Source organism: Ranitomeya imitator, chromosome 2 (assembly GCF_032444005.1).
Source record: "Ranitomeya imitator isolate aRanImi1 chromosome 2, aRanImi1.pri, whole genome shotgun sequence".
Lineage (NCBI taxonomy): Eukaryota > Metazoa > Chordata > Amphibia > Anura > Dendrobatidae > Ranitomeya > Ranitomeya imitator.
Genome location: NC_091283.1, coordinates 136,160,267 through 136,174,487, shown reverse-complemented (window position 1 = coordinate 136,174,487; position 14,221 = coordinate 136,160,267). Strand labels below are relative to the sequence as shown.

General features: G+C 45.2%; 1 protein-coding gene across 2 annotated transcripts in view; it reads left to right on the top strand.

The window, feature by feature from the left end:
• RAB41 (RAB41, member RAS oncogene family) overlaps positions 1-13,611 on the top strand; it is a 44,613-nt gene extending 31,002 nt beyond the window's left edge. For both annotated transcript variants that reach the window (XM_069747319.1, XM_069747318.1), the window contains exon 8: positions 11,468-13,611. In XM_069747319.1, coding sequence (XP_069603420.1) covers positions 11,468-11,532 — 65 coding nt within the window. In that variant the 3' untranslated portion in view covers positions 11,533-13,611. The remainder of the gene's footprint in view (positions 1-11,467) is intronic.
• Positions 13,612-14,221: the final 610 nt, after the last annotated feature.

Here is a 14,221-nt window from a genome sequence, read left to right as displayed (position 1 = left end):
TGTCAGGCACTCTGGGATTCTGATCAGCCATATCCTCCTTCTTCTTCTCTCGCTTCCTCAAACTCAATGTGGACAAATCTGAACTCATCATCTTTCCTCCATCCCATAGATCTTCCTTACCTGACCTATTTATCGCAATCAATGACATCATGCCTTCCCCCGTACCGGAAGTCCACTGCCTCGGAGTAACCTTCGACTCTGTCCTGTCCTTCAAACCGCACATCCAAGCTCTTTCCACCTCCTGTCGCCTCCAGCTCAAAAATATCTCCAGAATCCGTCCTTTCCTCAACCGTCAATCTACTAAAATGCTTGTGCACGCCCTCATCATCTCCCGCCTTGACTACTGCAACATCCTTTTCTGCGGCCTTCCTGCTAACACCCTTGCACCTCTCCAGTCCATCCTTAACTCTGCTGCCCGACTAATTCATCTCTCTCCTCGCTACTCCTCTGCTTCCCCCCTCTGCAAATCTCTTCACTGGCTCCCATTCCCTCAGCGTATCCAGTTCAAATGACTAATTCAGACCTACAAAGCCATCCACAACCTGTGTCCTCCATATATCTCTGAACTAATCTCCCGATATCTTCCCTCACGTGATCTCCGGTCCTCCCAAGACCTCCTTCTCTCCTCCACACTTATTCGCTCCTCATCCAACCGCCTCCAAGACTTCTCCCGAATATCCCCCATCCTCTGTAATTCTTTGCCCCAACACGTCCGACTATCAAACACATTCCTCACCAACACCGGAGCTCCTGCAACCCCCAACCTATTGTCTCCTTCCCCATAATCCTGCAGAATGTAAGCCCGCAAGGGCAGGGTCCTTGCCCCTCTGTATCAGTCTGTAATTGTTAGTTTGTTTACTGTAAGTGATATCTGTAACTTGTATGTAACCCCTTCTCATGTACAGCACCATGAAATCAGTGGTGCTATATAAATAAATAATAATAAAAATACACCCTATAGGGGGCGTGGCTTGGAGCCTGAACGGAGCAGACGTGGCTGATACGAGCTCCCCAGATTTTCCAGTCTGGGAACCCCAAAACCCCATCTAAAATCTCCAAAAAGCCCTCAAATTAGAGAATAAAGGGACCTCCAACCGGCGCTGCCTAAACCCTGCACCGAGGGAGGCTTTCTGAGGAGGAGACGCCGGCAGGAGCCCGCAGCACTGCAGTCAGAAGGCGCCATTACTGCTTCCTCGTGGAGCCCCTGTGGTGAAGGAGCGGCGAGAGACAGAGCCCCGGAGCGGGCACAGTTCCGCGAGGCAAGGAGGGGGACTGCGGCGCAACGCAGAAGGACCTGGTGCAGGCGACGCGTGGTGAGGTGAGCGGCGGCAGCAAGAAGCTCGCAGACCCCCGCTGAGCTAAGGAGGCAGTGAAGGAGAGACCCTCCTGCCCTTGGATTCCCAGCGGCGCCCGCCGTGAGAGCACCGCAGGCGTGCTCAGCTGGAACCCCTGCGGGTGAAGTATGCGGACCGCGCTCCACCGATCCCCTCAGGCTCTGTGGACGGCACAGGGAGGCCCAGCAGGCAGCGCATGGTGAGCACCCACAAAGAGAACGCCGCGGGTACGCTCAGCCAGAATCCCTGCTGGGGAAACTTTGAAGAGTGCGCCTCACCAAAGAAGGCAAGGAAGGTAGGACTGATATAAGGGGCACCCGCCATTGTGCTGGCAGCGCTGACTGTTTTCCCGCCACTGAGAGGGTGGGCGCCATCTTGGGGACGGGGCGCCTCATAGAGAAGCACCGTCCTAGGGCGGGTGTACCCAAAATACCCGGCACCCCTGCATATTGCTCTGCCTATCATCCTTGCTGCAGAAGTGGTGCGGCCACCCCACCATAGCCCTTCACTGCGCTATCATTGTGCCTCATATGCAATAGCATTGGAGAGAGAGGGGGAAAGGGAAAAAAAAGAAGGAAAGAACTCCAGCACACCACGTAACAAGCCTACAATTTACAAGCCCAGACCTCTGGTGACACCTAGTGCTGGAATTGTTTATAACATATAGAGGCTCCCTTTTCCTGGATCAGGACATTGTATATGCCCCACTAACTTCAAACCATAACCAATGCACCTCGGAGGGGGCTTGCTGATGGGGGGCTCTGCCTGATGTGGTGACCGCTGCATCCCCATGTTCCCCTGAACACTACCACGGGCAATTAATAGCAGCAGACATATATGGGTAAAACTAAGAGGTCTTCTGGACAACCCACAAGCTTACACAAGGAGCCTCCTATAGAGGACATCGAACGGTTCTTAAACCAGCCACTTCAAACAAGGAACACCAGATCAACAATGTTGCAAACCCCAAATAAAAATAGTTCCTCAAGGGAGCCACAGACCCCACATATCTCCCCTAAAAAAACAACAGGCAACAGTGGTGGAGATGGAGACATGCCAGAGGACATGAACATAGCTGAACTGAGTAAATACATTAAAGCCCTTCCAACCAAAACGGATCTGGAAAGTTTCGCGTGCAGGCTTGAGAACTCGTATAAAAAGGAGATACATAACTTACAGACAGAATTCACATCGCGTATAGAGGATGTGGAAAAGACACAAGAAGATATCTCCCAGGAACTTCAGGCACACAGAGAAATCTTAATGGACCACACCATGAAACTGGAGGAAATGTCATCTGGTCTTGAGGATCTGGAAAATCGCAATAGGCGTAACAATATCCGTATACGTGGCCTCCCAGAATCTGTCAGTCCTCAGGACCTAGACCGTACAGTTCAGAGAATGGACATTCTTGGCGACCACGAGGATAACACCATTGAGTTCGACAGGATTCATAGATCCCTTGGTCCTAAACCCACATCTGAGTCGCGCCCTAGGGACGTCATCTGCAGGGTGCACTATTTCAGAATTAAGGAGGCCATCATGATGGCTTCTAGGAAAAAGGGATCCCTCCAGTTTGAAGGTCATCCAATCCTACTCCTGTCAGATCTATCCAGGCGCACTCTATTCTTGCGCAAAGCTCTGAAACCCTTGCTGGAGGTTCTCAAGGAAAGAGATAACCATGTATCTAATAACCATGTATAAGTATATAAGGGGACAATACAAATATCTCGCTGAGGATCTGTTTATACCAAGGAAGGTGACGGGCACAAGGGGGCATTCTTTGCGTCTGGAGGAGAGAAGGTTTTTCCACCAACATAGAAGAGGATTCTTTACTGTTAGGGCAGTGAGAATCTGGAATTGCTTGCCTGAGGAGGTGGTGATGGCGAACTCAGTCGAGGGGTTCAAGAGAGGCCTGGATGTCTTCCTGGAGCAGAACAATATTGTATCATACAATTATTAGGTTCTGTAGAAGGACGTAGATCTGGGTATTTATTATGATGGAATATAGGCTGAACTGGATGGACAAATGTCTTTTTTCGGCCTTACTAACTATGTTACTATGTTACTAGATATCCCCTACAGGTGGGGGTTCCCATTTCAACTAACAGCATTCAAAGGTGTCAAAAGCGCATACTTTCGCCGGATTGGGGATCTGGCTAACTTCCTGGGCACGTTTGAACTTCCACTAATAGATCTTCCCGATTGGCCTCTGGCTCCGACACTTGCAGATGCTCCTCCAAGGTGGCTCAAGGTTCCCCGTTCCAAGAATCGTCATACCACCGAAGGCTCCTCAGATCCTCCATGAGGTTTTTCTCTCTTCTCTTGTTCCATTTTCTTCTTAGTTTCAATTAGTTTCTAATCATTGCTGCAATATACTCAGATACTCTGCTGCAGTTGAGTGGTCTCATGAACACTTATTGTTAATCGGCTGAGTCTCCTGGTGGGGCGGTCTGTCTCACCGTGGGCTCGCCTTGAAGGTTTGATCCTATTCTTTGAACACCTGGACGCGTGGTGTCCTGCCTGTCATCGGTGAATTTGTCCTTCTTCCCTCTCCCCTAGATTCCTTCCCCCCCCCCCCCCTTTTTTTTTTTTGTTTTTCTCTCTCTGATGGCATGCGGGACATCTCGCTGGTGCAAGGACTATTACAATGTTTAACTAGACATTACATGTTCGCAAGTTCTCGTTTATGGGACCCACCAAGTTCAGGGGGGATGGGGGTGTCAGTGTTTCCCTTGGCTTCCCTTATCCACCTAAGGTGCAGGGGTGAAGGGAGGGGAGGAGACTCCTCCTTCTCCATTCTTTTGCCCTAACTACAGATGTATAGTCTGACCTGGTGCGTCAATCCTAACGCACCTTCTTTTATGTTTTCCATGTTCTATTATTTCTTCTCTACCCCGCCTTTTTCCCTTCCCTCCTACTGTCTCTTCCCTACTACCCCTGGCTGTCGCGTGTTCTGGCGGACGGGGCGCATGGTACTGCGGAATGGCGTAAAGGTATTTGATAATGGATGAAGTTAAATTTTGCTCCTTCAACGTTAAGGGGCTAAATATACCAGAAAAAAGACGGCGGGTCCTATTTGATAGCCACAAACAGAGGGTCTCTGTGCTACTGCTCCAAGAGACACATTTCAAAACTGGTGTGGTGCCACACTGTATCACGAAAAATTATCCTAAATGGTATCACTGCTCAAATCCATTTTCAAAGTCAAAAGGTGTCTCAATAGCCTTCCACAAATCCTTTGTGCCTGAGATCTTAGACTCACAAATTGACAAACACGGCAGATATATCTTCCTACTCATCACATGGGCAGCACATAAACTTGTAATTGCTAACGTATATTTCCCAAACCAAGGGCAACAGAAGTTTGGAGCCGAATGCAAAAGACGTCTCGAGGAGTTTGCTGGTTCCTCTCCTGTGATACTTGGGGGCGACTTTAATATTCCTATGAACCCTGCGGTGGATGTCTCTTCGGGTAAGTCTTCATATCCTGCATCTTCTATTAAAAAAATAAGATCCCAGCTATACAGCATGAGACTGGTAGATGTTTGGAGGGTTCTTAACCCAACAACTAAGGACTTTAGCTTCTTCTCAAAAATACATAACACTTACAGTAGAATAGACTATTTTTTCGTTTCACATAAGTTGCTTGACATGCAGGTAAAGGCGGACGTGGGGTCGATACTGTGGTCAGATCACGCTCCTATTTACCTAACAATCTCGCTTCATTCTGCCTCGAGACCAGGTTTCTCCTGGCGCCTGAATGAAAACCTGTTACAAGATCCCATATGTAAATCCAAGATTGATCAAACAATCACAGATTTCTTGTCTGACCACGAGGAAGACACCACGTCCTCCACTGTAAAATGGGAGGCTTTGAAAAGTGTAAAGGTACCTTCACACATAACGATATTGTTAACGATATCGTTGCTTTTTGTGACGTAGCAACGATATCGTTAATGAAATCGTTATGTGTGACAGCGACCAACGATCAGGCCCCTGCTGGGAGATCGTTGGTCGCTGAATAAAGTCCAGAACTTTATTTCGTCGCTGGACTCCTGCTGACATCGCTGGATCGGCGTGTGTGACACCGATCCAGCGATGTCTTCACTGGTAACCAGGGTAAACATCGGGTAACTAAGCGCAGGGCCGCGCTTAGTAACCCGATGTTTACCCTGGTTACCATCCTAAAAGTAAAAAAAAACAAACGCTACATACTTGCCTACCGCTGTCTGTCCCCGGCGCTGGGCTTCCCTGCTCTGGCTGTGAGCGTCGGTCAGCCGGAAAGCAGAGCGGTGACGTCACCGCTCTGCTTTCTGGCCGCTGTGCTCACACAGACAGTACAGGAGGAGTGCAGAGGACAGACTGCTGTAGGTAAGTATGTAGCGTTTGGTTTTTTTTTACTTTTAGGATGGTAACCAGGGTAAACATCGGGTTACTAAGCGCGGCCCTGCGCTTAGTTACCCGATGTTTACCCTGGTTACCGGCATCGTTGGTCGCTGGAGAGCGGTCTGTGTGACAGCTCTCCAGCGACCAAACAGCGACGCTGCAGCGATCCGGATCGGTATCGCTGCAGCGTCGCTTAATGTGAAGATACCTTAATAAGAGGCGTCCTCATCTCTCATGGCGCTAGGCTAAAAAAAGAAAGAGCGGCGGAAATACTTAGCTTAACAGAACAAATCCACCAATTAGAAAACAAACATAAACGAGACCTTGAGGCCAGCACATTTGCTAGGCTCTCCTCGGCCAGACAAAAACTGCTAACTATAATAGACCAAAAATCTAAATGCCTCAGAGAAAGACTCAAGAGCCGCTTCTACCAGCTAGGCAATAAAAGTGGTAGACTCTTGGCCAGAGCACTTAATCAACGTAATCCCAATACCTACATTCCTTTTATTAAAAACAAAGAGGGGAAGAAAGTGTTTAATACCAGAGATATTCTTTCTAACTTCAGCGACTACTACAAATCTCTATATAACATAGCGGGTCACTATAAAGAGGCTCCACTACATTCTCTCCGTAATAAAATCAAATCATATTTACAGGAACACAAATTACCCACTCTGCCTGAAGGTGATCTACTTGATCTTGAAAAGGAATTCTCAGTGGAGGAGGTTTCTGAAACCATTAGCGCCTTGAAACAGGGCAAGAGCCCGGGCCCTGATGGGTACTCAGCAGGCTTTTACAAGTCATTCAACACACTGCTTAGTCCAATACTTCTGAAAGCTTGCAATTTTGTCTCCCTTGGGGGATCGTTCCCTACACAGGCACTCATCGCTCACATAACAGTTCTCCCTAAGCCGAGCAAGGACCCCTCTACGTGCGATAATTACCGCCCGATCTCTTTAATAAACCTAGATATTAAAATATATGCAAAAATGTTAGCCAATAGATTATGTCCCCTTTTACCAAAACTAATAAACCAGGACCAGGTGGGCTTCGTTCCAGGAGGAGAGGCGAGGGATAATACAATTCGAACTATCTCTCTAATTGACAGAGCGGGCAGAGAGGGGGACCCCCTGTGTATCATGTCAATTGATGCTGAAAAGGCCTTTGACCGGGTCCATTGGGAATTTATTTCTCAGACCCTAGAGGAAATTGGCTTAAAAGAAAACATGCTGCGTAGGATCTCCGCCCTGTATTCTTCTCCTAGTGCTCAGGTCAAGGTAAACGGCACACTATCTGATATGTTTCCGATCAGAAATGGTACAAGGCAGGGGTGCCCACTCTCTCCCCTCCTATATATCCTAACAATGGAGCATTTAGCTGTGGCCTTGAGAAACAATCCATCAATTAATGGTATAAAACTACGTTCTGAAGAGCACAAGCTAGCACTTTTTGCAGATGACATCCTGCTATATATTACGTCTCCCTCCACGAGTCTACCAAACATCATTTCGGAGCTACATAAATTCGGCCACCTAAGTAACTTCAAAATGAATTCCCATAAATCGGAAATCCTAAACATTTCACTCCAACTTCCTTTGGTGGATCAATTAAGGAAGACCTTCCCATTTAAATGGTGCTTTGATTCCCTTACTTATTTAGGTATTAAAATAACAAGCAAAACGTCTAAACTGTTTGAAACCAACCTTGCGCCAACCCTACAGAAGACAAACTCAGACTTGGAGAAATGGCACAAGCTCCAATTGTCCTGGCTGGGTAGGATCAATGCAGTTAAGATGGACCTCCTGCCTCGCCTCTTATATTTTTTCCAAACAATCCCCCTATACCTACCAGCTTCCTTCTTTTCCCGCCTCAAACAAATAATCACTCGTTTTATTTGGTCTCATAATCGAGCACGTATTTCATATACAACATTGAGTAGATCTAAACCGACAGGCGGATTGGGTCTCCCGGATCTCGCGATTTATAGTTATGCATCATTGGGAACTTGTATCCTAGACCTTTATCACAGCAAAAACAACAAAAAGTGGGTAAACCTAGAAAATGATCTTAATGGATGCGACTCCCAAGTTGTTCTTTGGACAGGAGGCAGGGGGCTAGGACCAGGCACCTACATACCCTTCCTCACACGAAACATATTGCTTCTTATTAAAAACCGAAACAAAGACCTTCAGATCACAACTCTCCCGGGCCCCTTAATTCCAATTTATGACAATTCTGCTTTTCCGGCGGGACTGAATAGAGAGACATTTCTAAATAAGAGAAAAGATTCCAAACCCATCATCCACGACTACTTAAAAGAAACTGGGATGAAGTCCCTTCGGGAATTATTCCCAGAGGAGGAATCACACTCTGTTGATTGGTTCTTCTATGAACAACTAAAAAGTTATATCCACTCAATCTCTAAACAAACCAATATTGGCAGGCCGCTAACTCCCTTTGAGATGCTTTGCATATCAGCAAACCCTCCGGACCATACTGTCTCGCTGCTATATAAAATCTTTCAAGAAGGGAGGGCTCCACTGCAGGGTTGGCCATTGTTTTTCTCGAAATGGGAGGGCGATCTGGGAAGGCCCTTGTCATCTGAAGACAGGGGAAAAATTCTTCTCTTCTCGTCCAGATCGTCATTATGCGCGGTATCACAGGAGAGGAGCTATAAGATTCTAGCAAGATGGTATAAATGCCCCTCCATGGTGCATGCGGTGTTCCCCACGACTCCTGACACCTGCTGGAGATGTCTAAAGGAGACTGGCTCTTACATGCATATCTGGTGGGACTGCCCTCCCATAAAGGATTTGTGGTTGGCCGTCTTTGAACTTCATAATAAGCTGTCTATCGCACAGATCCAACCTTCACCAAGTATAGCATTGTTGTCTCTATGCGACTTGTCAATATCTAGGTTCAAGAGGGGTATCCTCAGACACTTTCTTACCGCAGTCAGAAATCTAATCCCTCGGTTTTGGAAACAAGAAAAATTTCCTTCCCGTACAGAATTTGTGGCAGAACTTAATAACCTCTATAGAATGGAGCAGCTGATAAACCAGTCACCAGGTAACGCAGAAAAAACCTACAACGTATGGGCCCCCTGGATCGCTTTTAGGGAAACTCCTGAACTAGACCTCTGGGTTACCAGAACCCGACACATTATTTAGTCTATTTTCGTGTGCGTCCGGGCCGTTTCTTGGCATGCGTTCTGTCCGCTGGGATGCGGAGGCAGCCACACTCCTTCCCTGAATTTCCCTCACCCTCTTCCATCCCTCTCTTCTTCTCCCTACCCTCCTTTCTCTCCGCTCTCTGACTTTCTATGTTTGTCCTCCCCATACCCAGTTTGATTTTTTATATATATATATATATATATATATATATATATATATATATATATATATATATATATATATATATATATATATATATATATATATATATATATATTTATATATATATATATATATATTTATATTTATTTTAAATGAATACAAAGGAACCTGTCAATGGTTGCCAACTATCCCGGCTGTTTTCTATTGTTATTACCTCATAATCTCAGGACAGCCAATAGCAGTACTAATCAGAAAGTTAAATTATAAGTCTTAAATGCTGTAACAATGCTCCTCTTGTTTGACTTGTAATTACTGCCTATCATTGCACAGATTTTCCAGTTTGTATTGTTTACCTTTATTCTTTATTGCTGTGCTCAATAAAAATGATTTATACAAAAAATACACCCTATAATCAACCTGTGCTGCCCATCTGCCTGCCTCCGGAGTTTGGCACCCTAAGTAAGGGGATGGGAGGACATTGTGGCGCACCCACTCCACGGCAACTTTCCCTAAAAAGGCCCGGACAATTCCTATTCCATAATTTGTCATTGCGGCATAAAAGGGGAGATATGAAAGCTAGTCAGAGTCCTTCCTATAGCACTAAAGGAGGCTAAAATATACCAGGCCTACCACAAAGGTTAAATGCCTCCATACCTCCATATAGTATAATGTCCTTAGTCCTCCATATAGAATAATGCACTCCACATAGTCCTCCATATAGTAAAATGTGCCCCATAGTGCTCCATACAGTATAATGCACAAACAATAGTCCTCTACATTGTATAATGTACACCCCACAGTCCTCCATATAGTATAATGCGCTCCATAGTCCTCCATACAGTACAGGGGTGGGGAATCTTTTTTTCTGCCAAGGGCCATTTGGATATTTATACCATCCTTCTGGGGCCGTACAAACTCCGCCCACAAAGTACATCCTGACTGGCAGTGGTTTCAGGACGTAATCGTTCATTGCATGAACCGACAGGATGTTCAATAGTGAACACTGCATGTGTGTACTTACTAACAGAGCAAAAAGAAATTAATGAGCTGGTGGCAATCAAAATACAGCTCCTTGCCCAAGAATGCGGTCCCTGAGAATCTGCTCGGGGGCCTGATAAAAGGTCATCGAGGGCTGTAAATGGCCCTGGGGCCTGAGGTTCCCCACCCCTGATATAGTATAATGTACCCCATAGTCCTCAATATTGTATAATGCACATCCCATAGTCCTCCATATGGTACAATGCACATCCCATAGTCCTCCATATGGTACAATGCACATCCCATAGTCCTCCATATAATACAATGCACACCCAATAGTCCTCCACATTGTTTTAATTTGTAATGCGCTGCAGAATGTTGGCGCTATATAAATAACATTATTATAATGCACACCCTATTGTCCTTCATATAGTATAATGCACCCCATAGTCCTCCATAGTATAGTGCACACCCCATAGTTCTCTATATAGTATGCACCCCATAGTCCTCCACATAGTATAATGCACACCCCACTGTCCTCCATATAGTATAATGAACATCCCATAGTCCTCAATATTGTATAATGCACACCATATAATCCTCCATATGGTACACTGCACATCCCATAGTCCTCCATATAATACAATGCACACCCCATAGGAGTATAATGGAGCCCCATACAAGTATAATGCAGCCCCCCCACAGGAGTATAATGTAGCCCTCACAGGTGTATAATGTTTCTAGATCTGGTTCTCACTTAACCTTTGGGGTTATGCTGATATATTTTACCCTCCTTTAGTGCTATAGGAAGAGCTGTCTCCCTTTTATCATTTCTGCTTCGGTGACAAATTATGGAATGGGGAGATGTGTGTTATATATAATTTTTTTTTTCTCCCTGTTATTTTAATAGGTTAGGTCCTTGCTGCTGATTTCACATTTGTGTTACCAGTGTGGCATTGCGAGATCTTATTTTTCAACCATGGGAAAACCACTTGGCCAAAGTGAAGGCTTGGTTTTGTTCCAGGTGGCGGTGTGTAGTAACACACGCTGTTTTGTATCCACTGCTGCTTTGTACAGTGATTACTATATCATTGATAAGAGGGGCAGTGTGCAGGTTTCCCAGCTGAGAGCGAAGTCCACTGGTCACGAGGCCCAACAGGGCAATAATCGGCGGCTTCTCTGCGCCTGATCTCAGGTTAATAGCTGATGCTTGTCACCTGATTAGATAGGATACATTTGCCAGATGTACTGGTGACTTTATTTCAGTTGCTTGCCATGGATTGAATTGAGTGTAATAAAAGCTAATAGTGATTTATTATTAGCGGTAACTTCTCAATAATTTTAGTGTTTATCTGAATGTTCCCAAGCTATATTGCTAATAATTGTATTTCCCTCAGACCAAGTAGTATTCCCTTAACCTGTGTCCTGCAGTGATTGACATCAAGCTGGAGAAGCCTCCTGAGCAGCCCGTGACTGAGAGCGGCTGCTCCTGCTAACAGTCAGATGTGACCGTCTGCATCGGAGCGTCCGCTGCTGTCTAAATGCATTAAAAGAAAAAGCAAAGCGTCTATTTATCTCTTAGATTCCCAGTGTGTGGATGCAGTGTGTGTTTCATCATCTTTAAGGGGATGTTGGGTACCCGGGGAATCGCCACAGCCCACCACATCTCACTCAAACTGCATGGTGTCGTGTAAGACTGGAGAATGAGAATTTTATGTATAGTTTTTATTTCTTGCACTTTTGGGCACCCAGTTGGTGTCTACTTAACTCTATCAATGTGATAAACTTAAATGGAACTTTGTGCTGACATGTTCTTGTCTGTTGCGGTGGCTGAACCAGGATGCAGACATTATACAAGGAGCAGGGTGCACGTAGTTAATGAAAAGCTCGGTAAAGAAAACTGAGGTTGCTTTACAAGAAAAAGGGGCTAACAGTGCACCATGGCCTATTCTTCCCCTTCTCCCCAGTCGCTGTTCTTTCTTATAGTGCCCTGCGCTCCTCACAAATGCTAGCTTTCTTTTTCTTATGTATACTTTTTATATTGTTCTGGTTGACAACTGTTTATTCTGCTTACTGAGTCTACATCTGTTCCTGTTGGCACTATGACCATAGTGACTTCACCCTCAAAGCGGTATTTTTATTATCTGGTGTCTTTCTTATACGCTAGGTACACATCAGTTATTAAAGGGGTTCTCTGGGAAATGGATAAAATTATTACATTAAAAGAATACATTGTTAAACTGACACTTGCAGTTATATATTTCCCTTTGTTAGGGGCAATTTATAAGGTTTTTCAGAATGGTTTCCATCACATCACTGAACATAAAAGGCATTCGATACACTCGTCTGGGGCAGGTTGTTCCTTCTGTGGGGAATATGTGCATTATCTCTCTGCTGAAGCACAGGCAGCTAGGTCAGGAGGAGAGCGGAGGGACGGACAGGACGCAGGCTGTGGGCAATGTTTTCATACAGTGTAAGTGCTGCTTGTATACACAGTTGGAAAACCTCTTCCACACTCTCCGTCTCCTCTTTCCTCAACTTCCGATGTACCTGCCTGTGCTTCAGCTGAGGTGTTCTCAGCTTTGCACGCATATTCCTCCTGCCTCGCCTCATAGGAGAGCTCTGTTCACATAACCTGTCCTGCTGTGTTTAGGACCAGTTTCGTGTTCAGAAATGTGACTTTAGAGATTTTTAAAAACCTTATATTTGCCCCTTTAGACACAAAAAAAGAGTACATTTTTGTTTTCTCTATTTCCTGGAGAACACCATTAAGCTGAATAGATGTTAAAGCGAGACCTGTGATATCCAAGTGTCAGAAAACTTTGCGGACTGAATAAATCCGTATTTTTTTTATTTATTTTTTGATGATTTTTCATAGACTTTCAGTTGCGTCTTTTAGCAGCAGATTGTGCCAATTTGTACTTACTAACAAATGGGAGCGTGTGCCCTGGTGCTGTGGAGCAATTGTAGAAAGCTGTACCTAACAATGCCTTTTTTATATGAATAATGGCTCCGATTTCTTAAAAAGAGTCACCATTGCCCATGGCTGGTACGGAGCAAGTGAAGATGTGATTAAGAGGTGGGTCTGGGTCACACTGGTGCCATTTTTCTCAGATCAGTGCTTGTGTGGCCCATAGCTTGTACATATCTTGTGTCCCCCTCCCTCCTCTCTAGCATCCCGATCCTTCGCACCCTGGGCTATGCCCTGATGGCTCCTTTCTATGTTTTCTCCTCTGTGCACTGCCTGTGCTGCATCCTGGTCGTGTCGCTTTGCTGTTTCTTTGTGTACAGGGTTTTCCCAGCGCTCTGGGTTAGAGCCTTCAATCTGTCAGTTGTATTGTTATTGCAGATATCTGGATTGTACAAAATAAAAGCTTAAAAAAAATAAAAATCAGATAATGGATAAATTATATAGTGAAAACGTTCTCTCCACTTGAATACTCTTTTGGATGTCTTCTATTGCGTATCTGCCCCATATTACTTCTCCATAGCTGTAATACAAGTAGGTGTGACTATTACTGAGTAACTACTATATGAACACAGCTGTGTCACTGAATAAAATCTACACCTACTAACTCGCGTTTTCCTTGTGCTTTGTTAATATCAGCTACAGGTATAACTACAAAACTTGTTAATGGCTTTTTATTTCTTTGCTAGAGTTCTACAATACTTACCATCTATGCACTCATTAGCTTAGTGACAGTGGCCTATAACGTTCTGCAGAGGAGTGTCATTTTGTCCATTCTAATAGCTCTGCGTGTTATGCAGACGGAGCCTCACCTGCTGTTGATTTGTTCATACTGCCTCCCAAAGATACCAGTAAGGCTCGGCTCACATTTATCTTGCGCTGAGCGCTTACACCTGGGTTTCCGTGTCAATCTCTGAAATACGTTCGCCCGAACTGGTCACTACAATGTACGGGCACTACAATGGCAGATTCGCAATTTTCACTTGAGGATATCCACTGATGCTTGTTTCTGGAAAACACCCAAGTAGTTAAAATCATCAGTACACTTGTAGATAAATTCCCTAAGGGGTGTGATTTACAAAATGGGGTCACTTGAGAGGGGATTCTGCTCTTCTTGCACTTAGGGGCTCTGTATATAGATTCTGCAAACCAGGGCTGTGGAGTCGGTATAAAATGGAACCACTCGGACTCCTAAAAAATATATCGGGTTCAGTAGT